This window comes from Theropithecus gelada, chromosome 15 (genome assembly GCF_003255815.1).
Source record: "Theropithecus gelada isolate Dixy chromosome 15, Tgel_1.0, whole genome shotgun sequence".
Lineage (NCBI taxonomy): Eukaryota > Metazoa > Chordata > Mammalia > Primates > Cercopithecidae > Theropithecus > Theropithecus gelada.
In genome coordinates this window covers 64,286,246-64,314,032 of record NC_037683.1, presented here as the reverse complement: position 1 = coordinate 64,314,032, position 27,787 = coordinate 64,286,246, and the positions used below count along the sequence as shown (strand labels likewise).

At 35.0% G+C, this 27,787-nt stretch overlaps 1 protein-coding gene across 3 annotated transcripts in view; it reads left to right on the top strand.

The window, feature by feature from the left end:
- CNTLN (centlein) overlaps positions 1 to 27,787 on the top strand; it is a 369,548-nt gene that overhangs the window by 191,736 nt on the left and 150,025 nt on the right. For all 3 annotated transcript variants that reach the window (XM_025360690.1, XM_025360691.1, XM_025360689.1), the window contains exons 10-12: positions 160 to 285; positions 10,989 to 11,110; positions 12,490 to 12,609. In XM_025360690.1, the coding sequence (XP_025216475.1) occupies positions 160 to 285; positions 10,989 to 11,110; positions 12,490 to 12,609 (368 nt within the window). The remainder of the gene's footprint in view (positions 1 to 159; positions 286 to 10,988; positions 11,111 to 12,489; positions 12,610 to 27,787) is intronic.

The window sequence follows — 27,787 nt, the reverse complement described above, 5'->3', positions numbered from 1 at the left end:
GGTAATTCCGCTTGTTATTTCTCTGGTATTCCATGCAGGATTTTTTTTTTTTTTTATAATTCATTATTAGTATTCAAAATTACTTGTTCTTTAATTTTGCATGTCTTTCATAATCCAGTGTTCCAACTAGTTCAACCATGTCCTTGTTTTATTCTCGAGGAACCACCTGTGAAACGTTCAAGGTCTTTGTCCCCAAAGAGCTCTTTCACAGACTCAGAAGAGCTACGGAAGCTAAGAAAAGCTGAAAGAAAGATTGAAAACTTAGAGAAGGCACTACAACTAAAGGTGAACATTAAATCATTTCTTTAGTAGTAACCTTGCAAAGATAAAAATATACCAAAGTAAACATACAGTTCACAGATTACTAGTTGTCATTTTTCTTTCTCCTGAATTTAATTACCTATATAAGTGTATAATCAGTTCATCTTGTTATGAAGATTTCTGAGAATTATAAAACAATATAAAATATTTGCTACTTGAAAAGTAAATATTTATTTACCGCTTTCAAGTTATTTGGTAATAGTTTGTCTTAAAATTGGGAATAAATTTCTTACACTTTATCAAAGGCAAAAAATAGAATTGTAGCAAGCGAAAAGATAATTTCTTATTCGTTATATATGATAAACATATCAAAATACAAGTCAGTTTAAAAGCATATTAACCTAGCTCAGATCACTTACAATTATCCTTTATAGAAAAATTACATTTAGTCAACATGAAATAGATATATATTTTTTCATTTCAGCTGAATTTGTCTCAGAACATACAACATTTGAATGAGCGCTCTACCTATGTTTAAGAAACATATATGTTATCGACCTGTCTTTGAGAGCTTATATTAATACTTCCTAATTTATACTTCGTGAAATCTCTTTTTCAATATGCAAGTTGTTCATACATACTGAACCCATTTTGTGTGACTACATTGAGGATTTTTTTTCTCTTTCATTCTTCACTCACAATTACCTGAAGCTGTGCCCTATTTGAAGTTTAATCATATAATTCTCAAATAGTTTCATGACATTCTGTAAATCCAGTGCTTTACACACGATTAGAATGCAGTACACGTAAAGCTCAGATTCTTTGTCATATGATATAGATTACTCTTAAGGAGAAAAATGTTCGGTTTAGATTATGTGTATTCTAATAGGGTTTATGGGTATACTTAACAATAAGCTATAAATAATAATTTTAGTTTGCCTTTCCATTAAAGTTTTAATTTATGTTTATTCATTGAGAGTTAAACTGTTCTAAAATATGAAAATTATAATCTGTTTCTACCAAAAATAAAATGTCCAAATGACCTCAGCTAGCATTTAACCTACTTGAAATTTATAAGGAACTTAGATAAACACATAAGTTATTCTCTTATTCATTTGTTTCCTCAATAGCAATTACTGAGCATTGCAATTAGCTAAGCATCATGCTAGTCATTTATCTAACAGGAGACTGTTAGATGAATTACTATCCTTCAAGACCCTTTCTCTAGTTAAGAAGATAAGTAAGTAGTTAGACTCTTGTGTTACTTGTAAATGTGTGGTTAAGCACAGGATATTATGGGCATTTTTGAGGAGGCAGTCTATCACCTTCCTTCTTTTGCATAATTTTTTTTTCTGCTTTTTACTTGAAACAGAGTCTTACTCTGTTGCCTAGGCTAGAGTGCAGTGGCATGATCTCGGCTCACTGCAGCCTCTGCCTCCCAGGTTCAAGCGATTCTTCTGCCTCAGCCCCCCTAGTACCTGGGATTACAGGCGTGTGCCACCACTCCCGGCTAATTTTTGTGTTTTTAGCAGAGATGGAGTTTCACCATGTTGGCCAGGCTGGTCTCAAACTCCTGACCTCCTGCTTCAGCCTCCCAAAGTGCTGGGATTACAGACATGAGCTACTGCTCCTGGCTCTTTTGCATAATTCTTGAAACTTGTTTCGTGGGTTCTTCAGAACCAATAGGATACACATGCACACACGCACACAGAACAATTATTTATATGAGATTTCCTATAAGGAATTGGCTTACATGATTATGGAGGCTCAGAAGTATAAGATCTGCAGTTGCTCAGGGAATGCTACGCAGCCGTAAGAAAGAATGAAATCGTGTTCTTTGCAGCAACATGAGTGCAGCTGGAGGCCAGTGTCCTCTGTGAACTAATGTAGAAACAGAAAACTAAATATCACATGTTCTCAGTTATAAGTAGAGGCTAAACCCTGAGTACACATGGACATAAAGATGGGAAAACTAGACACTAAGGAACTGAAAAAGGAGGGGAGCAAGGGCTATAAACCTTCTTATTGGGTACTGTGTTCACCATCTGGGTGATGGGATCAACAGAAGCCCAAACCTCAGCATCCTGCAATATACCCTTGTAGCAAACCTGCACATGTACTCCCTGAATCTAAAATTTAAAAAAAAAAAAAAAAGAGATTTTCAGTCGGCAAGCTAGAGAGCCAGGAGAGCTGATGGTATAGTTCCAGTTTGAGCCCAAAGACTGTAGAACCAGGAAGGCTGATGGTGTAAGTTCACGTTCAAGTCAGAAGGCAAGAGAAGACTGATGTCCCAGCTCGAAGGCAGGCAGAGAGAAAGGAATCTTTCTTACTCAGCTTTTATTCTATTCAGACTTTCAACAGATTAAATGACATCCATCCATATTGGGGTGGGCAATCTACTTTATTCAGTCTACTGATTAAAATATTAATCTCATCCAGGAACGTCCTCATGGACACACCTAGAAATATAGCTAACCAAATATTTGGACAGTGAAGTTGACACATAAAATTAACCATCACATGTGCCATTCAGTAGTAGCAGATCTCTACCTGTTTACCTCAAGAAATCTGTAAGACTTTGACGGTTCGTTATTTTTGCCAGGAAGTAGAACATTTCAAAGATATTTTTAAATCTGTTATCTTCCCTTCCACTTCTTAAATTCCTTGTTTCAGGAAACGTCCCAGAAGGATTATACTAATTTATTTCCTCATTCCTTTTTCATGACAACAGCTTTCTGGGATGTTGCCCCAAGTTTATTTTCAGAGTAAAGTTCTTTTTTTCCAAAAATTTCTTTTCTTATTGATAGTTTTTTAAGTGTTCATATTTTAAGTCAGTTGATGATAATCATGAATTTCAAATGTATGTCTTTTAACAGATTTGCAAGATGAGGAAAAAAATGGGAGCAACTATTTTTCTCTACATCATTTAGTAGGAAAGGATTATTTATTTTAAAGGAGCAAGATAGTTGAATGTAAAAGGTGCTATAATCAAGAACATTTAGCAAAAAATGTAGGTAAACAGAAACTGTAGAGTAAAGCAATTCCAAAGAGAGTAATGGAGCCCAGAGTAATTGACTTTAGTCTGGTAAAGCTAAATATCCCGTTTAATGAAGACTGAAGACTTCATTCCATACTCTCCCTTTTTATGCTATGATTATACTTATAGGCATTACTAAAGTATATATGAGTATAAAGTAGTAGTTAATAATGTGTCTATATTAGTTTCCGAGGGCTGCTGTAACAGAGTTCCATAAACCAGATGGCTTAGAACAACAGATATTTATTGTCTCAAAGTGTTGGAGACTAGAAAAGTACAAAATGAAGTTGTCAGCAGAGTTGGGTCCTGAGGGCTGTGAAGGAGAATCTGTTCCATTCCTCTCTTAGTTTCTGGAAGCCTCACATGTTCCTTGGTTTATAGACGGCATTGTCCTTGTGTTTTCACATTGTCTTCACTCTACACATCTGTCTTCCCTTGTCTGTGTTTCTGCTTTTTGTAAGGATATCATTCCTGTTGGATTAGGGCCCATCCTAATGACCTCATTTTAACATGATTACCTCTGCAAAGATCCTATCTCCAAATAAAATCACATTGTGAGGTCCTGGGGATTAGGACTTCAACATACTTTTAGATGGGAGTGGTAGGGTACAATTTAACCCATAAAATGTGTCTTATGGTTTTTAAGATACATTTGTTGATTCAGTGCTCCTTTTGTAGACCATTACTAATGCATGTTGAATTTTTGTCATGGCCTTTGGTGTTATATGGAACACTGCTCTGGCAGAATTTAACGGGAACATGATAGATTAAAATGTTCCATGTTGAAGTGATTATTGTAAACAGTTTTGTGAACCTTTAACATATGAATATGTGTTGTGAATCTACAGAAAAGTATAGGCACATCTTTTCCCTGATTTGCTTGGTTGTATTATACCTATTAATATTAACCAAAAGACTGTTGTTCCATGAAAAATATTGTGGGAAATGCTGAACTAAAGACAAAAGACATGCTCCATGGCACAGTAAGTAGCTTTAAGGTCCCAAGATGATTACCACGGTGGATCGAAGGGTGAGAGGGACAAGTAAGTTTCAGGAGTAACCCATGGAACACATGCATATACACTTTGATATATTGAAATGATGCTCTTATATCAACAGTAAGTTACACACATTAAGTGACTCTTATCCTTGTTATGAAGTTGGTATAAATATTAGCACAGTATCTTGCTCAGCTTACATTTATGGCTAGTTTTTTGTATTTTCAAGGTAGTCACCTACCGTGACCAATGTGATAACAAATAGGACAGTAGAAATGGAAGAAATGGAAGCTATGTTTATAAAAATCCTACCCATGTTCCTGACTTGATGAATGTAGTGATCTATCAACTTGCAAAGTATAATTTGGAAACCAGTGCGTCAGAGCTTTATGAAATCCATAATAATCTTGACTAATGTGGTGAATTCCTGCTTCATTGATTTTCATGCATTTGGCAACTTGATTCTATTAGCACTTTTCAGTGTCATTTAATAATATTAGTATGTCTTTTGAATGCAGCCTATGTCTTTTATTTTTCAGTGGTCAGGTACACATCAACTTTATACATTCTGCTGAAACGAAACATCTGTAATGAAATCCTTGGTATTTTATAAAAGGTTTTTGGCTTTTTTTTTTTTTTTTTTTAACTTCTTTCAAACCTTGTTCTTACTCCCTGAAGATTGAACCACTGTTTTAAAAACAGTGTTCACGCCTTATTCTCATCAAGAATCTTCAAACCAGAAGATTAGATAAAAAATTATTGGCTGGGTGCAGTGGCTCACGCCTGTAATCCCAGCACTTTGGGAGGCTGAACCGGGTGGATCACAAGTTCAAGAGATCGAGACTATCCTGGCTAACATGGTGAAACCCCGTCTCTACTAAAAATATAAAAATTAGCTGGGTGTGGCGGCGCGTGCCTGTAATCCTAGCTGCTCAGGGGGCTGAGGCAGGAGAATTGCTTGAACCTAGAAGGTAGAGGTAGCAGTGAGCCGAGATTGTGCCACTGCACTCCAGCCTGGTGACAGAGTGAGACTCCATCTCAAAAATTATTTATGTTTTTATCAGTTCAGAATTAGAATTGCAATTATCTTTTAGGAAAAGGTCAGTTGATACATTTTTTCCTGTTTTCTATTTCCTTATGTTTCATTCATTCATACTTGTTTGTACACAGAAAAAGCCTTGCCAGGCACGATGGCTCAGTCCTGTAATTGTAGCACTTTGGGAGGCCGAGGTGGGTGCATAACTTGAGGCTAGGAGTTCAAGACCAGCCTGGTCAACATGGCAAAACCCTGTCGCTACTAAAAATACACAGAAAAATGAGCTGGGTGTGGTGGTGCACAACTGTAATCCCAGCTAGTCAAGAGGCTGAGGGTTGAGAATCGCTTGAACCGAGGAGGCAGAGGTTGCAGTAAGCTGCGATCCCGCCACTACATTCCAGCAAGTCTCTGTCTCAAAAAATAAAAAAATAAAAAATAAAAAGAAGTTAGAGCCTCTAGTTTAGCTAGTTTAATTACAAAATCCAAAGCAAGTACTTAGTAAATGTTTTATTGAATGATTTAATGAATTAATTTCATTGGGCACCTGCATGTGGAATATTTTTGTGTGTATCCTATAGGAAAATATATTAATTAGTGATATAAAATATATTTTTCAGGCCATACACTTGACTTTTTGTAAGATCTTTGGTGGTAACAGTTCCCAAATAAAGTACTACTATTTTGCCTTTGCCTACTATATGTCAAAGTTTGGATCATAATCCAAACTACAGTTAACCTGTGTTTGTTAGAAGGTTATAAAGAAAATATTTGGATATTTTGAAAAATATTTATTTTAAGATATCCAACTTTTGATGGATGACTTCAGCTGGCATATATTCTGGCAGTATTAAAATGAAGAAATGTTTTCTTTGAGCTATATATATCTTATATTTACATTTTTACAAAATTTTACTGTCTATTGCTGAAGTGAGATAAAGGAACAATAGTCTCTAGGACTAATTTAATGCCTGATTTACACTTTGACAGCAGCATCCCCAAAACATGAATCTTTGGATGAAACTGCATTTTAAAAGATTTTTTCTTATGAATTATGTCTATCAAATGATTTGCAAATAATATCTAGTTGAGTTTTATTTTTAATAGTTTAGATTTTGATAATTTTATAAGAATTATGTAAATACTGTACTGTTAGATATAGTAAATTAAGAAGCAAGTAAAATTAAAGCAGAAGGCTCATCTATAAAACCTTTTTTTTTAAAAAAATTATACTTTAAGTTCTGGGATACACATGCAGAACGTGCAGGTTTGTTACATAGGTATACACGTGCCATGGTGGTTTGCTGCACCAGTCAACCTGTTACCTACATTAGGTCTTTCTCTAAATGCTATCCCTTCCCTAGCCCCCTACCCCCAACAGGGTCTAGCGTGTGATGTTCCCCTTCCTGTGTCCATGTGTTCTCATTGTTCAACTCCAACTTATGAGTGAGAACATGTGGTGTTTGGTTTTCTGTTCCTGTGTTAGTTTGCTGAGAATGATGGTGTCCAGCTTCATCCATGTCCCTGGAAAGGACATGAACTCATCCTTATTTATGGCTGCATAGTATTCCATGGTGTATATGTACCACATTTTCTTTATCCAGTCTATCATTGATGGGCATTTGGGTAGGTTCCAAGCCTTTGCTATTGTGAACAGTGCCGCAATAAATATACGTGTGCATGTGTCTTTATAGTAGAATGATATATAATCCTTTAGGTATATACCCAGTAATGGGACTGCTGAGTCAACTGGTATTTATGGTTCTAGATCCTTGAGGAATCTCCACACTGTCTTCCACAATGGTTGAACAAATTTACACTCCCACCAACAGTGTAAAAGCATTTCTGTTTCTCCACATCCTCTCCAGCATCTGTTGTTTCCTAGTTTTTTAATGATCACCATTCTAACTGGTGTGAGATGCTATCTCACTGTGGTTTTGATTTGCATAATGACCAGTGATGATGAGCTTTTTTTCGTATGTTTGTTGGCTACATAAACATCTTCTTTTGCAGAGTGTCTGTTCATATCTTTCGCCCACTTTTTGATGGTTTTTTTTTTTTATTGTAAATTTGTTTAAGTTACTTGTGGATTCTGGATATTAGCCCTTTGTCAGATGGATAGATTGCAAAACTTTTCCCATTCTGTAGGTTGCCTGTTCACTCTGATGATACTTTATTTTACTGTGCAAAAGCTCTGTCGTTTTATTAGATCCCATTTGTCAATTTTAGCTTTTGTTGCCATTGCTTTTGGTGTTTTAGTCATGAAGTCTTTGCCCATGCCTATGTCCTGAATGGTATTGCATAGGATAAAACTATTTTTTCTATAATTAATACTTAGTGGAAAGAGCCACTTATTGAAATTGCTATAGGAAAATCAAAATTATTTGGTAATTTTGAACACTTTACACTAAAACTTTGGGAATCAGAAGGGGCAGCATTCACTGCTTTTATTAACTGAAGTGCCTGGTACAGAGTCTGGCACATCATGTATGATATATAGAGCTCAGGATATTTTTATTGAGTCTCAGTCTTTGGTTTAATGGTGTAATATAGTTAGTTTCTATGGACAATTAGGGAAAACACATGAATTCAATGACTAATGGTAGTTGAGGCAGTACTGAAAAATCCTTAAAATAGTGTCAATACATATAAGAATCTCAATTTGTTCTATGAATTTAACAGAGGATCATTGTGAAAGTGAGAAAATTTGTACGTCCCTTTCTATTTATTTTCACATCTTGGTCAATCTTTGAGGTTCTATTTACTCAGTTTCTGATGACTCTAACAAAGAACTTTAATTATTCCCCAGATACTGAGTTTATATATAATAATTTTTAAGAAAGTCATTGTAAAATAAGAGTTTAAGGGAAGCACTTTGATTCAATGAAGAATAATTATAGAAAGCTATCATAGAAGTCTTTAACATAAGATAGACATTTTAGTTTAAGTTTGTTTTGAAATTATGTTTTGACATGAATCTCTTCCAATATAGTCTGTTAATTTCTCTTCTCTTCTCTTCTCTTCTCTTCTCTTCTCTTCTTTTCTCTTCTCCTTTTTTGAGACAGAGTCTCTCTCTGTCACCCAAGCTGGAGTGCAGTGGTGCCATCTTTGCTCACTGCAACCTCTGCCTCCTGGGGCTCAAGTGATTCTCCTGCCTCATCCTCCTGAGTAGCTGAGATTACAGGCATCTGCTATCACTCCTGGCTAATTTTTTTTTTTTTTTTTTAGAGATGGGGTTTCACTATATTGGCCAGTCTGGTCTCAAACTCCTGACCTCAAGTGATCTGCCTGCCTTGGCCTCCCAAATTGCTGGGATTATAGGCATGAGCCAGTGCGCCCAGCCTATTAATTTCTTGTAATTAAATCATTTTATTAATAAATTTATAATATATCTTGCTGAAATCACTATTTTTTTCCTAGTTTTTAAGGAATCTCAATAAACATAATTGACTCATGTTCATATATGAGAAGGTATCAACATTATTAATTTTTAATCTCCTATTTTGCTAACTTAAATTATTTCACATACTTAACATTAGAAAGCTTTTTCTCAAAGAAGTTAAGTAGTATTTGGATAGTTTACCAAATTAATATGAAAAATTCACGTTCAAGACTAGATTATTCTCTGTGTCTTAGAAGAAGAGATATAAATAGCTTCTATTTTGAAGATGGGTAACCTGAGATAACTGAATTTAAGTAACTAGATCAAAGTAAAATTTAGTTAACTTTGAGCAGCTAGATTTGAACTCTTACCAGCACAACATCCTACATATAATGGACTCTTCATATATGGTTCTTAAATTGAAATGAACAAAATTGAACTCAATAACCTGAATTTTTTACTTTTACTTCATGTATTAAACTATCCTACTTTAGCAAATTTGCATTATGTGTGATTTGTATATCTTCTAAAACTACTTAAGAAACATTTATTTTGAATGCCTTTGTCAACGGAATCCCTTCTGCTTTTTCATCAAGCACTTTCATTTCTGTATGGCATGTAGAACACTTCTTGTTACAAACAAAACTCAAATACTTCTTAATAACTACTTAAGAGAACTATCCTAGTAGAAACAGTGAAAGTAGAATGACATACTACCCATACTGCTGAAACAGCTCGAATTCCAGTAAAATAATGCAGACTCTATAAAGTACTATCTCACTGTTTAGATGAGAGGTCAAGAAAACAGTTACTTGGTTTCTAAAAGATAAGGGCATCACTGTTAACATGTGGGGAAAAGAGACTGAAAGAAGCTAACTTTTGTGTTGTGTCCTTAATAGGGCTGGGGCCCCACCAACTAGGTTAACTTAGTTCATCAAAATTCAAACCTCTTTTTTCTTTTCCATATTTTTCAGGAAAAAACTTGAATTAATTTCAGTGGTGTTCTTAACATAATGCCACTAACAGGAGCAAGCTCCAAGAATGGAATTCAGGTCTTTCTGATTACCATATGCCTACTCATCTCACCTCACTATAATATTAGAGAGTATCTGTTACTTCCACCAAATAAGTATACAAGTTCATTCATGCAGAAATATGAATAAAAGTTGTTAAAATATTTGAAATTGTCATGAGGGAAGAAACTGAAGAAGTTACTTATTTCACTTTGAGAAACGCAGTTTATAGTCATGTGCATATATCTTCTGAGGACTAAGAATTTGGTCTTTATAAATTCATTTTATGTATATCTAAAAATGAAAATTGAGCTCATGTGCTATATACATTTAGAAGTAGTTGACTGTGTCACACACCGTGACTTATGCCTGTAATTCCAGCATTTGGGGAGGCTGAGGCAGGAGGATCATTTGATACCAGGAGTTCGAGACCAGCCTGGGCAACATAGTGAGACCCTGTCTCTGCAAAAATATAATAAAAAATTAGCTGGGCGTGGTACTGCACACCTGTAGTCCTAGCTACTTGGGAGGCTGACATGGGAAGATTGCCTGAGCCCAGGAGTTTGAGACTGCAGTGAGCTTTGAAATCCAACCTGGGCCACAGAGGGAAGCCCTGTTTCCAGGAAAATAAAAATAAATAAAAAAGTAGTTGACTATAATTGTCTAACCTAGGTATTGACACAACAAAGTAATGTTTGGATGTCTTGGTTTACAACCTCTTTAAGAGTTGTAAGCCTAACTTTCCCTTTCCAGTTCTTCATGGTACAACCCCAGAAGGTTAAACTATGCTCCTTCTAACATAGGTACAGTCTCATTTTCTTCCTTATGTGTAATCCTTGTATCTTAGTACATGTTAATTATGAATTCATGTGCTAAATAATTGTTCTTACTCTGATTAATGTCCTTATACTAATTATATTTGCACTTTAACAAAATAATCATGGTTTATGTATAGATAAAACCTTATGCTGAAAAAGAAAATAATTAAAAATATGTAAGATAGGCTTATGAATGTATGTTAGTTAACAACAGGGAAAGGAGTGAAACTATCTTAATGGTAAAATTTTGAAATTATGTGAGCAGCTTAAAAAATGCATTGACTGAGTTGAATTTATCAAGCAAATGTATTCTGCGACTAGAAGAATTCTTTTTTCTGCTTAGATACATATTACAGATTCATTCATGTTTACACACTATTTTCTTTCACATTTTGTATTTAGATGGGTAACCTTCCTATTATACTTGCTCTTTTTGTGTTCTACAGAGCCAAGAAAATGATGAGCTAAGAGATGCCCATGAAAAACGCAAGGAAAGGCTACAGATGTTACAGACCAACTACAGAGCAGTAAAAGAGCAATTAAAACAGTGGGAAGAAGGCGGTGGCATGTGAGTTACATAGCTCATAAAGGCATATCCCTAAATATTAAATGGAATGGAGTAGCATTATATAGGTGTCTTAATGGCTTTTGTTTGGTTTTAAAGAAATTATTTGGTAGTCAAATCTTTATTGTGAATTTTTAAATGGAAAATATAACAAGTTAAAACAGAGGAATGTGTTGGTAATAACTACAAATTTTCCTCACATTTGCAGATATCATTAGCAGCCAATGATTATGAATTATTGTACACATTTTTAATATCAGTGGAATAACTTAAAAGTATGTGATTTAAAGCAAAAATGGTTAATATCCATGTGACTGAAAAAATTGCTTTCAAATAAATAAAATACTGGTGTTAAAATGTTTGTAACTCCAAAAGTGTTTAAATTTTAATGGAAAGACTAGAGAAATATGAAATTCACATATATAGTTAACTATCTTAAAACTACTTCAACCTAGTATGCAATTTGAAGATCTTTACTATCCATCAGTTTGTTCTCCAGCTTATCTGAATGAATTGGCGGTCTCAGTTCAGTTGCTCTGAACAGGTGTTCAGATCTTGGTTAGTCGTAAGTGGCTCCCCTGTTAACAGTATCAACAGAGGGCAAAGGACTGAATGAGTACAGAAAATCTACTACCCTCTCATCTTTTGAGATGGATCCTTTAGGGCAATGTTGATGATACACATTGGTCTGTTCTGTAGAGAAATAGTGTTTCTAAATTGGCCAGTACAACACTTTTACAAAATAAAAATGAAGAATTTGTTTTATGTTCAGAAAATGAAAAGTAAAAGGCATTTGGCATCACTTGTAGATAATTGTCACATCTAATTTTTTTCTTTGATGAGTGGAAGTGTTTCATATCACTTGCCAGTAAAGCAGTGATAAAGCAGTTTGTCCTAGTTTTATCCTCTGTTCACCTGACTTTTAACTAATCATTAGAAGAGTGAAATCTACTTTCTGACGTATTCACTGGTAATAGGTTTTTTTTTAAAAAAAGATAAGGGCACTATACCACATTCATCTTGGTTAGCAGCAAATTGCAGATAAGTTGGTTGCAGGTAGATTTTTTTGTGTGCGGGGGGGACCATTAAAATTCTACGGTGTCTATTTTTATTACTACTAGACTGAATGGGAGCAATAGACCTTAGAATATCATGTGTCTGCTTAAAAGTTTGCTTTCCATACTAGCAGTTTAGCTTCAAAAAATTATGATAGAGGGTTTTGATTTCTACATGCTTAGGTTTTAGGAAATTCAATCAATAAATGGTGAACTCGAGTTAGAAATTTGGTCAATAGATATTTTTAAATTTTAAGGAATGTATAAAATAATTTTTATTGCACTTCAGACATGTTAATGAAAAAAGCAACTTTGTTTTGAGAATAGGACTGAAATCGGGAAAATAAGGAGAGCAGATCCCCAACAACTTCGACAAGAAGATTGTGATGCTGTGTGGAATGAACTGGCATATTTCAAAAGGGAAAACCAGGAGCTAATGATTCAAAAGTGAGTTTCATTTTTAACAATATGGACTTAGATAAAATATTTGGGAGAAATTTTTTTGTGGCTTAAAGGCCATTAAAGAAACACTTTATACAATTTGAAATAATCTGATTTTTGCCAATAAAAGTAAAGAAAAAAAGACTAGCTTTTAAAAATATATATGTATTATGCAATAACAAGTTGCACAGTTGCTAGCTCTAACAGAAACTGTATAATATGATCTAGGGATTGTGTTAATTAGTGTGGCTCTCATCTGTTGGAGGTGTCGCTCTTCATTAGCCTGTATTTTAGACACTGCCATGCTTCATTTTTGGAATGAGGTGGAGAGGGGATAACCTACCCAGCCATCCTTGTTTGATCTCCCAGATACATACGCAATGCAGAATGCCTGAGCTCTCTTGGTTCCCTGCCCTGTCCTGCTAATCCCAGCTGAGCTCATTATGGTGTAGCCTTGCTGCTACTCTTGGAGCTGGAGCTGTCCAAGCTAATTACTGGTAGCAGCAGAACTGCCTGTTAAGGGTCTGGTGTGGATCTGCTAACATGGTCCTTGGTAGTGACCTGCAAAAGACACGAGGGAATTGCCTTCTTTCTTGCTGTGCACTGCCTGTCCTTTGGGCTTACTGCTGATTTTTCCACATAGGTCTTTTAGCTGCCCTAAGTATAAAACTTGATGAAGGATATTCATGTTTTAGAAAACATACAGTTGGTTGCTTGATCTTATAATTCACAGGCTATTATATTCAGCCTGGCAAATAAAGAACATTTATTTATTTATTTTTAAGACTAAAAGGAGTTAGACCAATATAATTAACCTCTTCTGCTACTTAACTATTTCTTCATTTAGAGTTAATTTCTGACAGTCAGGCGTACAGCTTTTTAAAGCCTAGATGTCTTTTAGGTTGCTAGAATTTAGCCTCATTATGACATAATGTAATTAAATGTCACTGAATTTTCTTAGGTGTAAATGAGAAGCTTATTTTGTATACTATATGATAACATGTATAACTTTTGTTTACAGCCTTTTCAATGTAATGATAAACTTTTGAGGAAATGACCAGACCGTATGAGATTTAAATGTTGTATACTCCCATTTACCTCTTAAAGTGTAGTATATGAGTTCTAAATATTCGATGTTATAATGAAGTCTCTTATCTTGAAAACTATTTTATAGACTCATAGATTTGTCCCAGAGGCATTTCCTAATAATTTCAGTAGCTTTATTGAAATATAACTCACAAGTCATACAATTCACTTATATAAAGTATACAATTCACTGGTATATTCAGAGCTGTACCATCCATTATCACGTCTATTTTAGAACAGTTTTATCACCCCCCTACTCTCCCCACCAAAGCCCACATGACTTTGTTGTCACTCCCCAGCCCTCCTATCCATCCTGCCCAGCCCTATGAAACTACTAATCTTCTTCCTGCGTTTATAGATTTGCCTATTCTAGACATTTCTTATAAATGGTATCATGTAATATGTGGTCCTAGACTACCTTCTTTCACTTAGCATAATGTTTTCAAGGTTCATCCATGTTGTAAATGTATCAGTGCTTTATCTGATGATCTTTAATGACCTGTCTCTAAAAAAGAAAGTAATTTTGAATGAAGTGAATTAGTTGAGAGACCTAATCTAACTATTCAAGAAAATTTAGGAAGGATTACCTATAAGTGATTCATTTGGAGTTTATTTTATTCGTTAATGAAATAGAACTAAAGAAAAAGTAATGAGGCCTTTTTAAAATTAGATAAGTCAGAATCCTGATCTGTTCACTCAGCAATATTTGCACTTTACAAATAGCTCCTTGAATTAAATGCCAAGTCATTATTAAAGTGTGGACCTTTTCCCTGAAATATGTTGATATTCACTAATGTGATAGCAATTTGTGAAATAGTTATTTTTTAGATCAGTCTTAATTTAGTAACAGGTAATGAAAAAATTTTTAAAAGAATGCTAAAGAATTGAATAAACTTTAATGTAAGCTTTTTGGGGGAGGGTTGCATTATTTTGTGAAACATTTATTCAGGTAACAAATGTGTTTGAGTGCTGTGTGGTAGTCAGTCGGCTAGGTCAAAGAAATGAGAGCACCAGACAGACTTCTACTCTCAGGGAACTTACATGGAAACATGTTTAGTATGAAACATTCTTAATGAAATGTGATGTTAAAAATAAATGTCGGCCGGTCGCGGTGGCTCACGCCTGTAATCCCAGCACTTTGGGAGGCCGAGACAGGCAGATCACAAGGTCAGGAAATCCAGACCATCCTGGCTAACACGGTGAAACCCCGTCTCTACTAAAAATACAAAAAATTAGCCGGGCGTGGCAGCGGGCGCCTGTAGTCCCAGCTACTCGGGAGGCTGAGGCAGGAGAATGGCGTGAACCCAGGAGGCGGAGCTCGCAGTGAGCCGAGATTCCGCCACCGCACTCCAGCCTGGGCGACAGAGCGAGACTCCGTCTCAAAAAAAAAAAAAGTCAAAAATGTTAAAAACTAATGCAAAAAGTGTCATGATAAAACAATCAGGCATTAAATATCAGTGCTATAATCATTCAAGTTTGTTTTGAGGCCAGAAATTTTTTAACGTTGTATGTAGTATGTTGAATGTTTAATGTGCAGTTTTACGAGTTATAACATATATATAAATTTGAGTAACTACCACCACAATCAGTATACCAAATAGTTCTATCATCTCAAAAAATTTCCTTATCCTGCCCCTTTGTAGTCAAATCCTCCCATGGCCACTAATACCCGATTTGTTCTCCTTCCCTATAGCTTTGCTTTTTTCAGACTGTCATATGCATAGAATCATACAGGCTGTAACTTTCTGAAACTGGTTTCTTTCCGCATAACGTGTTTGAGATTCATTTAGGTTGGTTAATCTAATATGTTTCTTTTTATTGCTAAATGATATTCCATTTTATGGATGGACCACCTTATCCATCTATTGAAGAACATTTTGGTTTTTTCTAGTCTTTTGCAATTATGAATACAGCTGCTATAGACAGGTTTTTGTGTGAACATAACTTTTTTATTTTTTAAGGGAAGTGCCCAGGAGTTGTATTGCATTCTGGAGACTGCCCTTTCATTCTCTTACCTGTGTCTTTTGAATGGCAAAGTTTTTAATTTTTATGAAATCCAGTTTCAAACCATATCATTTTTAAATTTTACATTCCTAGTGTATGGATATTTTGCACGCTGACATTTTATCTTGCATTATTGATAGTTATAGGTAAGTCTGCCATGTTATTATTTATATTGTTTGTTTCCTTTGTTTCCCATTTACTTCCTTCATATGGGTTACTTAAGCTTTTTTTTTTAGAATTTCATTTTATTTTTTCTATCGAGTTTTTGACTGTATCTTTTTGAATAGTTTTTTTTTTTAGTGTTTGCTCTTGGTATTATGTTATACATACATACCTTATTACAGTCTATTGGTGTCAACATTTTATTACTTTAAGTGGAATCTAGAAACCCTGTTTTCATTTACATACCTTTACCCTTCCCCATTATAATATAGTTATCTCAAATATTTTCTCTAATTACATTGAGAACCTCATCACATGACGTGATAGGTTTTGCTTCAACTGTCAAACATAATTTTAAACCACAAAATGCGGGTAGTCTCTTATGTTTACCCATAAGAGATAAATAATTTATGTATGGGTAAATGTAATAGAGGTATTATTTATCCTTTCTACTGTCCTCACTGCTAATCGTCCAAGTTTCTTCTTTTATAATTTTCTTTCAGTTTGAAGAACTTCCTTTAGAATTATTAAAATAGGTTGGCTGACAGGAAATTCTCTGTTTTCTTTTAAAATATCTTGATTTCTCCTTCATTGTTTGTATTAGTCTGTTTTCACGGTATAAAGAAATACATAAGACTGGATAATTTATAAAGGAAAGAGATCTAATTGACTCACAGTTTCACATGGCTGGGGAGGCCTCAGGAAACTTACAGTCATGGTGGAAGGTGAAGGGGAAGCAAGGACCTTCTTCATGTGGTGGCAGGAGAGAGAATAATGAGAAGTGAAGGGGGAAGAGTCCCATATAAAACCATCAGATCTCACTAGCATGAGAACATACCAGCATGAGCTCTCACTAGCATGAGAACAGCATGAGAACTGCCCCATGATCCAATCATGGGGAACACATGAGAACACACTAGCATGAGAACACATTAGCATGAGAACAGCATGAGAACTGCCCCCGTGATCCAATCACCTCCCACTAGGTCTCTCCCTGAGCACATGGGGATTATGGGAATTACGGTTCAAGATGAGATTTGGGTGGGGACACAGCTAAACCATATCACTACTGAATGGTATTTTCACTGTATGTAGAATTATAACTTAGCAATTGTTTTTCTTCAGCACTTGAAAAATTTGCTACTTCCTTTTGGCCTCTGTTGTTTCTGATGCAGCATGCACTATTGAGTCTTTGTTCCACTACTGGTAATGCATCATTCTGTTTACTTGCTTTCAATCATTTTTCCTTTCTCTTTACTCTTCAGAAGTTTGGTCATAACATGTCTTGGCATGGATTTGTTTGGATTTATCCTGTTTGGGTTTCTGTTTCCTGAATCCCTAGATTTGTGACTTTTGTCAAATTTGGGAAATTTTTGTCATTATTTCTTTAAATCCTTTTTAAACCCTACATTTCTTTTCCTTTGACAATTCTAATGACATGAATGCCAGATCTTTTATTATTGTCCTACAGGTCACAGAGAGTCTCTTCAATTTATTTTTCAGCCTTTCAGTATAATTTTGTCTCAGTTATTCAGATTTGTTAATTTCTATTGTGTCTTCAAGTTTGCTGATTGTCTCTTCTCTCACGAGCTCATGCAGCAAGTTTTTAGTTTTGGCTATTGTAATTTTTAGTTCTAAAATTTCCATTGGGTTCTTCTTTGTATATAATTCATTATTTGCTTACAGTTTCTATTTAATTTATTTTAAGAGTGTTCTTTAATGGTTCACTGGAGCATTTTAATTATGGCTGCCTTAAAGTTCTTGTCAAGTAATTCTGACATATGTGTTATACCATGGTGGTGGCATCCTTTGAGTATAATTTCATCCTTTGATTATAGATTTTTCTTGTACTTGGTATGATGAATTATTTTTTAATTGTCTCCTGGACATTTGGACTACAGATGTTTCTCAACATACCTTGGGTTATGTCCAGGTAAATCCATCATAAGTTGAAAATATCATAGGTCAAAAATGTTGCTGGGCACAGTGGCTCACACCTGTAATCCCAGTACTTTGGGAGGCTTAGACAGGCAGATCACCTGAGGTCAGGGGTTCGAGACCAGCCTGGACAACATGGTGAAACCCCATCTGTACTAAAAATACAAAGATTAGCCAGGCGTGGTGGCTTATGCCTGTAATCTCAGCTACTCAGGAGGCTGAGGCAGGAGAATCGCTTGAACCCCGGAGGTGGAGGTTGTAGTGAACCGAGATCATGCCATTGCACTCCAACCTAGGTCTGGGTGACAGAGTAAGACTCTGTCTCAAAGAAGAAAAAAAAGAAGAAAGAAAAAAGAAAGAAAGAAAAGGAAAAGAAAAGAAAATGTATTGAATACATGTAAACTATCAGACATCATAGCTTAGCCTAGACTACCTTAAAATTCTCAGAACGCTTACATTAGTTTACAGTTGGGCAAAATTATCTAACACAAACCCATTTTATTTTATTTTATTTATATATATTTTTTGAGACAGAGTCTCGCTCTGTCACTCAGATTGCAGTGCAGTGGTACCATCTTGGCTCACTGCAACCTCTGCCTCCCGGGTTCAAGGGATTCTCCTGCCTCAGCCTCCCGAGTAGCTGGGGCTACAGGAGCTAGCCACCACTTCTGGCTGTTTTTTGTAGTTTTAGTAGAACTGGGGTTTCACCATGTTGGCCAGTCTGGCATTGAACTCCTGACCTCAAGTGATCTGCCTGCCTCCACCTCCCAAAGTGCTGGGATTACAGGCATGAGCCACTGCGCCTTGCCAAAATCCATTGTACTGAGTATCTCATATGTCACTTATCTCCAGCCTGGGGAAAGATCAGAATTCAAAATTTGAAGTACGTTAAAATTGCGAAAGCTTTACACCATCATAAAGTTGAAAAATCATAAGGGGAAGCATTGTAAGTCAGTGATTATCTGTGTTATATTTTGAGACTCTGGGTCTTATTTAAATCTTTTATTTTAACAGGCCTCTGATGATACCATGCCTGAGGGAAAAGGTCACCTCAATACTACTAGGAAAAGGTGGGAGCCTTACTCCTCCCTTTTACCTCTTAGCTTTTCCTCTGCTGATATTGCATTGAGAGAGTATGAAGGGGTTACTGCTTAGTGTTGGTGAAAGAACAGGCTTCTCACTCTGCCTTCTTTTTTTCTATTTGTTTTTGCGACGGAGTCTTGCTCTGTCACCCAGGCTGGATTACAGTGGAGTGATTTTGGCTCACTGCAGCCTCCGCCTCCCAGGTTCAAGTAATCTCCTGCCTCAGCCTCCCGAATAGCTGGGATTGTAGGTGTGCACCACCATGCCCAGCAAATTTTTGTGTTTTCCATAGAGACAGGGTTTCACCATGTTGTCCAGACTGGTCTCGAGCTCTGACCTCAAGTGATCCACCCGCCTTGGCCTCCCAAAGTGCTGGGATTACAGGTGTGAGCCACCATGCCTGGCCCTCACTCTGCTTTCATTGACAGAGTGCTTTTTGTTTTGTTTTTCCCCCCAGTTGATTATGGTTGGGGTAGGGTGGGCATGATGAGCAGAGTTTTTGTTTTACCTGCAAAAAGTTCTTGGTCCTCCCCTTTCCTGGTCCTTTGGCTAGAGAGAGTAGGCTTTCCTTGAAGCATTTTTTGTTTGTGTTCATTGGCACTTCTAGGAGGTGAGTTTCTCTGGGAACTAGTTTGGGTATGTAGGAGGAAAGAAGAAAACTCAAGGAACTCACCACTGTGAGTCACTTCTCTAATGTTGTTCCTCTTCTCCTGAGTTCCATATTCTATCCTTTTCCCTGCTTTTCAAAGTCTCGTGTTTGTTGTATTATTTTCTGGGTTTTTATAATTAATTAGCAGGAGGAATAGAGATAAATACATCTACTCCTTGTTGGGAAACAGAAGTTTCAGCTTGTTTTTCTATGGGCCAGGCAGTCTTACTTGAGTAATTCATTAATATCTAGTTTCATACTCAGTCTTAACTATTTAAGTAATAAGATTTACCCCTTTTTCTGTAGTAATAAGTTTCTTTTAAATGTAAGGTTAGAATCTACAAAAAAAGGATATACTATTAATACTACCTTTAAACTGAATTTAAATAGTACTTCCAAATCCAATTTTAAAAGTTAACTTTTAAAGACTTTTATAAAACATTGTATGGCAACTGTGCATCAATTTACAAAATACGGTTAAAAATATAATGCTACCACTGACTGAGATTATAGAGTTTCTACCATTGAGTATGGTTAGAAATATTAGTTGCTGCTATTACATGAGAATCTGATAACTTAAAAAACTTACATGGAATATAGTTCCTATAATATTTCATTTATATTTATAAGATATATTTATTATATCATAACTATATTTCAATAAAAAGACCAAGAACTTAGTAATCTGTGAACTGATAAATTGGCTGGTTTCTTCAGTATTTAATGAGCATTCATGTGTTCATTTATTCATTCATTCAGTATTTAAACAATATAATTCAGAGCCAGGCACTAACTAGGGGCTGAACATATAGTAAAGATTAATAGTTTCAAGCTCTAGGAAGACTTAATTTAAGTAGGGGTATCTGCCATTTGCTAGTGAGGTGAAACCATTCTTTGGAAGCTAGATAGTAAGAGGCAAGCTTTCAGAAATGCCAGCAGTCTTAGTCAGCTTTCTCACTCAGTTGAAGTTGTTGCCTTACCAATGCTAAATCAGATGGAGTAGCTAACAGAGTCCAACATATGCTACCATTCTCCCAAGTGAAAGTATTAGTAAAAAAAATTTGTGTATATTCTTTCAGAATCGTGATATAAAACTGTAATAAGGGGCTCAAGTACAGCAGAAAATTAAGCTTTTCTAATCCAGCAAATTATATATTACACATTGTCAACCACAGTTGCATAATCTTGCTAGGAATCCTGGGTGTGCTGACATTCATTGTGTGTTTTCTGTGTCCTTGGCTAAATAAATCAGAAATGTACAGTAGTTTTAGTAATAGGTTTTTCTATAGTAATCTGTAGCCTATGTAAAATGCTTCAGCTGGGTACTTTTCTAGGCACAGGTAAACAGAGAGAAATAATATGTTACCCCTTTTATCAGGTCCTCATAACTTAATAGAGAAGACAAGCAAAAGTGTGATTAAAAGCCATAATAGAATATTAAGGACACAAGGCAGGGAAAGCTGTATTCTGCTTGCAAGTGGAAAAAGAGCTAAAGCAAATATCTTTCTGATATAACAAAATGCCGTAGACTGGGTGGCTTAACAGACGTGTATTTCTCATAGTTTTGGAGGCTGAGAAATTCAAGATCATGGTGCCAGTGGATTAGGTTCCTGATGAGGGCTCTCTTCCTGGCTTGTAGATGGCTGCCTTCTCAGTGTATTATCACATTTCAGATTTCTCGTCTTAAAAAGCCACTCAAACCATCATGAGGAACCCTTTCTATCCCTGATTGCTACTCAAAGTCCCCATCTCCAACTGTCATCACATTAGGGGTTAGAGTTTCAACTGAGTTCAAATCTGATGTATGAACACAGTTATAGCTGACTGACATATGTCATATATAACACATGAGTCACATACGGATTTTGAGGGGACCTGATTAAGTCCATAGCAATCAATATTTTAGACTATGATTTAAGGATAATTAAAGCAAGGACAGAAAAAATCTAGGCAAATTGTTAAATAAGCAGGAGGTAACTAAAGGATACTTGTTCAAATTCTCGCCAGTATATGAAAAAGCTGGTCACACTCTCTTTAAAACAAATTTTTTCTTCAACATTCTGGCACTGTCTCTTCTGGTTTTATCTCTGTACCTCTGGCCACCTATTCACATTCTCCATTGTTACCTTTTCCCCTGAAATCAGCTGTTTACTGTTGCAGTATTTTTAAACTTTGTCATAAGCATTCTCTGTACTTCATTTGCATATTTGCCTATGACAATCTCATCTATCATCCCGTGATTTTAGTAATTTCTTGCCGATTGACTTTCAGACCTGTGCATCTAGTATAGACCCCTCTTTCTGAACTGCAACTAAGTATGTCCAAATGTCTACACAACATCTCCTTTTGGATGTCTCACTGAGATTCAACATGTTTGAAACCAAATTCATGATCTCCAAATTTATTCCCGTCCATTATTCTAAATCTTAATAAATGGTATTATAATCTATGAGTTTCCTCAAACCAGAAACCTAGGGTGCAATAAGTTTATTTATTATTTTTTTTCTGACCTCCCCTCACTGAAGTCCATACTAAGCCTTAATATTTCACATCACAAACATCCTTAGTATGTATCTTATTTCTTTCCATCCTCACTGTTAAGCCCTTATTCACACCACCACCATTTCTTCCCTAGTCAACTCGAATAAACTCATAAACATCTGCATCCACTCTTATCTCTTCATATCTATTTTCAACGGTGCTGCAGATTGACCTTTTAAACTATAATTCTGAGAATGTCTCTCATCTGTTTAAAAACTTTTAGTATCTTTCCATTGCTCTTTAAACAAATCTGAGTTCATTATATAACACACTTGAATATCAGCCCCCTCCCTTTTTTTTTTTAATTTCTGCTTTCCCTTTTGTTTCATATCTAAAAATAAGTATGAGAATGCAAAATATTTGCACAGAATTACTAATGTTTTCCTAGTTGATAGTGAGAATTCTGGTAAGTTTGTCAATGAAGGCAGTTGAGCTGGAGTCAGTAGTAAAGGGGTTTTGAATTCATAATCCAAAAACTTCCATTTTATTTTATAGAAGTAGGAAATTTTACCCCCATATATTATAAGTAGATACATCTTCTTTATTTCAATGATCTTTCGGTCATTTTTCCTTAATGATAAAATGTTAGCTACAGATCAGTGGCATAACTCAGATTGGAGTGCTACTTCTCTTTGGGGTTAAATATTAAATATGTGTTGGCCATAGTTTTAAAGAATATCCTATAAAATCAATAATAATTGCTTAAGTAGCTAAAATCAAAATATTATCCTAGGAAAGTTCAGCCATTTTTTTTTCCTCTGCAAAGCAAGACTCCCAGTCTTCTCAAGCTAGAATATAATTTTCTTTTTTTTTTTTTTTGGTATGTAGAAATGAAGATTTTAGGAACTGCATTTCTCTGAGATGGAAATAAAATGCTTAGCAAAAAATATCTGCCAGTGATGACATATTTTGAAAACAAATGTATTTTCAGGTAACCATTAACAATATATAAATATCACATTAGTTGTATTTTAAAGCATACAGTTCGGTGGCATTTAGTGCATTCACAATATTTTTTAGCAGTGAACTTTAATTCAAAAGCATTTTCATCACCACTGAAGGAGACCCCATGCCCATTAACCAGTCAGTCTCTGTCTCCCCATTTGTCCCTTCTTCCAGTTGCTGGCAACCGCTAATCTACTTTCTGTTTCTATGGATTTACCTATTTTGAATATTTCATATGAATAGACTCATACAATTTGTGACTTTTGTGTCTGACTTCTTTCACTTAGCATAATGTTTTCAAGATTCATCCACATTGGAGCCTGTGTCAGAAGTTCTTACTTTTTTATGGCTGAATAATATCCCTTTGTATATGTATACCACAGTTTTTTTCTCCATTAATCCCTTGGTGGACATTTGGGTTCCTTCCACATTTGGCTACTCTGAGTAGTGCTGCTATGAACATTCGTATACAAGGGATTGTTTGAATACCTGTTTTCAATTCTTTTGGATATAAACCTATCAGTGTAATTGCTGGGCCATATGCTAATCTATGTTTGTTTTTTATTTTTCTATTTTTTGTAGAGTCAGGGTCTCACTTTGTTGCCTAGGCTAGTCTTGAACTCCTGGCCTCAAGCGATCCTCTCATGTCAGCCTCCCAGAGTACTGGGATTATGAGCATGAGCAACAGTGCCCTGCTTTATGTTTAATTTTTTAAGGAACTGCCAAACTTTTTTTTTTTTTTACAGTGGCTACACAGTTTTATATTGTTTGCAGTCTATGAGGGTTCTAATTTCCCTACATCCTCACCAACACTTGTTATGGTCTGTTTTTGTTTTTTTATTATTATGGCCAACATTGTGGGTTTTTATTTGCATTTTCTTAATGAGTAATGATGCTGACCATCTTTGCATGTGTTTCTTTGGCCATTTGTTTATCATCTTTGGAGAAATGTCTGTTTGTGTCCTTTACCTATTTTGAAAACTGTGTTGTTTATCTTTTTTCATTGAGTTGTGATAGTTTTTTTTTTTTAAATTGAAACGGGGTCTTGCTCTGTTGCCCAGGTTGAAGTGCAGTGGTGTGATCTTGGCTCACTGCAACCTCTGCCTCCTGGTTTCAAGCAATTATCCTGCCTCAGCTTCCTGAGTAGTTGGGATTACAGGCATGTGCCACCATGCCTGGTTAATTTTTGTGTTTTTAGTAGAGACGGGGTTTCACCATGTTGCCAACACAGACTGGTCCTGAACTCCTGACTTCAAGTAATCCACCTGCCTCGGCCTCCCAAACTGCTGGGATTACAGGTGTGAGCCACCGTGCCCGGCCATAGTTCTTTACATATTCTGGATGTTAGACATTTGCAAGAGTTTCCTCCCATTCCGTAGGCTGTATTTCCACTTTCTTGATAGTATCCTTTGATGCATGAATTTTTTTCATTTTAATGAAGTTCAGTTTGTTTATTCTTGTTGTAGCTTATGCTTTTGGTGTCATAATCTCAGAATCCGTAACAAAATCCCATAGTCAAAGATTTATCCTCATGTTTTTGTAGTTGTTTAATAGTTTTAACTCTTATATTTAGGTCTTTCATCTACTTTGAGTTAATTTTTTATATGTGGTGTGAAGTAGGGGGTCCAGTTTCATTTTTTACAGGTTGATATTCAGTTATCCCAAATAATAATTTCTGTAGGTTTAGAAAACAGGCTGTATGATTATGTGCAATAATTAATGAGATTGATTAATAAGATAAGAACTTGAATGTATCTGTGCTTAAGAAATCAGTCCAACAGGAAAGAGCATTGTGTATCATAAGTCAAGAGCAAATCAGAATGTTAAGGTCAGATACAATAGTTTAATCAAAAGTTGTGTAAGGTTTTCTTATCGGGTCTGTTTTAAAGAAATACAATGAACTTCAAGGCTATGTGGCAAAAGGTTTTGAATGTTAGTTACTTTGTGATTGATAATTAGGCACAAGAAACTTATACACTAAGATTGTAGCTCAGAGGACGTAAACTCATCTGTTAATTATCTGTAGGTAAGAGTGTGAAAAGTTTCAGAATAAGATTAACCTAAAACCTAATTCTTTGCCAAGTTAGAGCCCTGAAGCCTATGGTCAATTGTATTCCTCTTTTCTATGTCTTGAATGCTTCAGAGTCTGATGCAACATGACTTATAGATAGGCTTTGAGCAGTGACTCTTGATGCTCTAAAAGTACTAGGGCTTGGGACCAGGTAAACCATTATAGCTAAGTAAATAATATATGTGGAAAATGCTTTTAAACTATGGAGTTTTATAATATTAGTTACATGTAACTGAATCTGTGTGACCTTTTGTGCTGCTTTTGCTTTCCTTTGTTACTTCAGTAAATATGCTGGGCACTGGAAGTAAAGTATTTAACAGAACACACATGGCTCCTGGCCTCATAGAGCTTCAACTTATTGGAGAATGCAAATAGTAATCAATAAGCATACAGATATGTATTTCAAAATTGTGATTAATATGAAGATAAAGCTCTTCTGTGCCTTTCCATTTTTGTTTTCCCCTTATTCTTTCCACTTTTTCCCCTCTTTCCTGCCCTCCCCATATATCTAAAATATAGAAATGATTTACACATTTGTTTGCTGTATAATTAGCTTACACTGTAGGGGAGTGTGTATTTTGATTGTGTGTGTGTGTGTTTGTGTGTGTGTGTGTGTGTGTATATATATATATTTGTTTCTCATTTCCTACTTCCCACAGCCCCTGTCTATTTTTGCTTTCTGTCTCTATGGATTTGCCTATTCTAGGTGCTTCTTATAAGTGGAATCATATAATATTTGTCTTTTTTGTATGTGAATTATTTCATTTACTATTTCTTCAAGATTTATCTTTGTTGAACCATGTGCCAGAAGTTCCTTACTTTTTAACGCTGAATAATATTCCATTTTATGTATATACCACATTTTGTTTATTCAGCCATTGATGGATGTTTGGGTTTTTTCTATGTTCTAGTTTTTATATTTTTTATTTGTATTATAATTTGTATTTTGCTACAAAGTCAACAGGATTCTTTGCATCCTCCATAGGCACTTGAATAAATGGCAAGTATATTTTGGAATTTTATTTTATAACTCTTGAGATTAACTTTCAATGTTTATCCCTTAGGTTATTTTCAGACATGAGTTCATATACATATGATATTTATTTTTTAAGGACATACATATATTGTTCTAAATTTATTTACTACTATAATTTGTTTCCATATATTTTGGGCACTATATATATATATAGCATTTTAAAATTTTCTTAAAGAATTATATAGGAAAATCTTGAGCGTTATAATCATTTGATTTTTTTTTGTGGAAAGATATCGAAGTTATCTTCCGTAAGTCAATTCTGTCACACGAACTCATTCTATTTTATAGTATTTTTTTCTTTAGGGTAAATAACCTTAACAGTGTTGGGTTTGAACATCTGAATTGAATGCTAATTACTAAATAATAAAATTTATTTTGAATGACAGGAAACTCATACAAAGGGTTTGCTTAGTCTGGAAAGTATTTCAGGCTTTAGAATAGTTTATTTTCAGTGTAGATTAGTTGCTTCTTAAGAAACTGTTCTGAAGAAAAGAATGATATTATATATAATCAAATGTGGGAATGTTATAGGTGAAGTTATCTTCAGGTATAAAAAGGTTTTAAATTTGGTAATATATTTTCCAATATTTGTAATTTTATCTAGGGAATATAAAAACCCTTGAGAGAAAAATTTTACTCTTAAAGAGATTCTTATGATGTTTTTAAAGGTAGTGAAACAGGATACATGAATAAGGATGTTCACTGCAGCAGCTTGGTAATAGTGAACAATTAGAAGCAATCTAAATGTCTCAGCGATTGATACAAATACATCATGATACAAATACATCATGATATATTAATATAATGTGATACTCTACTGCATTTAACATGTATAAACTAGATCTAAACTTAGAAATCACAAAATGACACTATAATTTTTAGAAATCACAAAATGACACTATATATTTTTGTAGATGTATATGTAGACATACACATTCATAAAAATATAGTGACACATAACTACACACATATGTAGACATACACGTGTGCATGTACTCCATAGACACTATACACATACATACATACTATATATTTATATACTACATACATATATAGTATTAAAACATGAACCGGAAAGATAAACACCAAATTTAAGATACTGATTATTTCCAGGGAAGGAAGAAGGTAGATTATTTTATGGGGCAATACTATTTACAAATTCATTCTTTCTCAAAAATAAAAGTGACGAATTAAATATGGCATAATGTGAGTGTTTTAAAATCTAGCTGTTGTTACATTAATGTTGATTATATTATTCTCCATACTTTTTTAATGTTTGAAATATGCTTTCTATTTTTTAAAGTATGTACTAAAGTAATAATTCTACTTCTAGTTAGAAACACTAAAAGGAATCTTGTATAAGAGCACATATACAAGACTGCTCACTACAGCATTGTTTGTAATTATGAAAATTTGGAGACAACCAAAATAGCAGATGATGTAACTACATAGCTAAAAATCCAAAAAAAGCCATTTAATATAATATTTTGCCCAACTCCAAACCCAAAAGTCAGTTATAGATTGATTATAGTCTAAATGTGAAGGGTTAAGCAGTAAAGCTTTTAGAGGAAAACATAGGAGAACATCTTTGTGACTTTGTAATAGACCAAGATTTATTCCTCTCCTCTCCTCTCCTCTCCTCTCCTCTCCTCTCCTCTCCTCTCCTCTC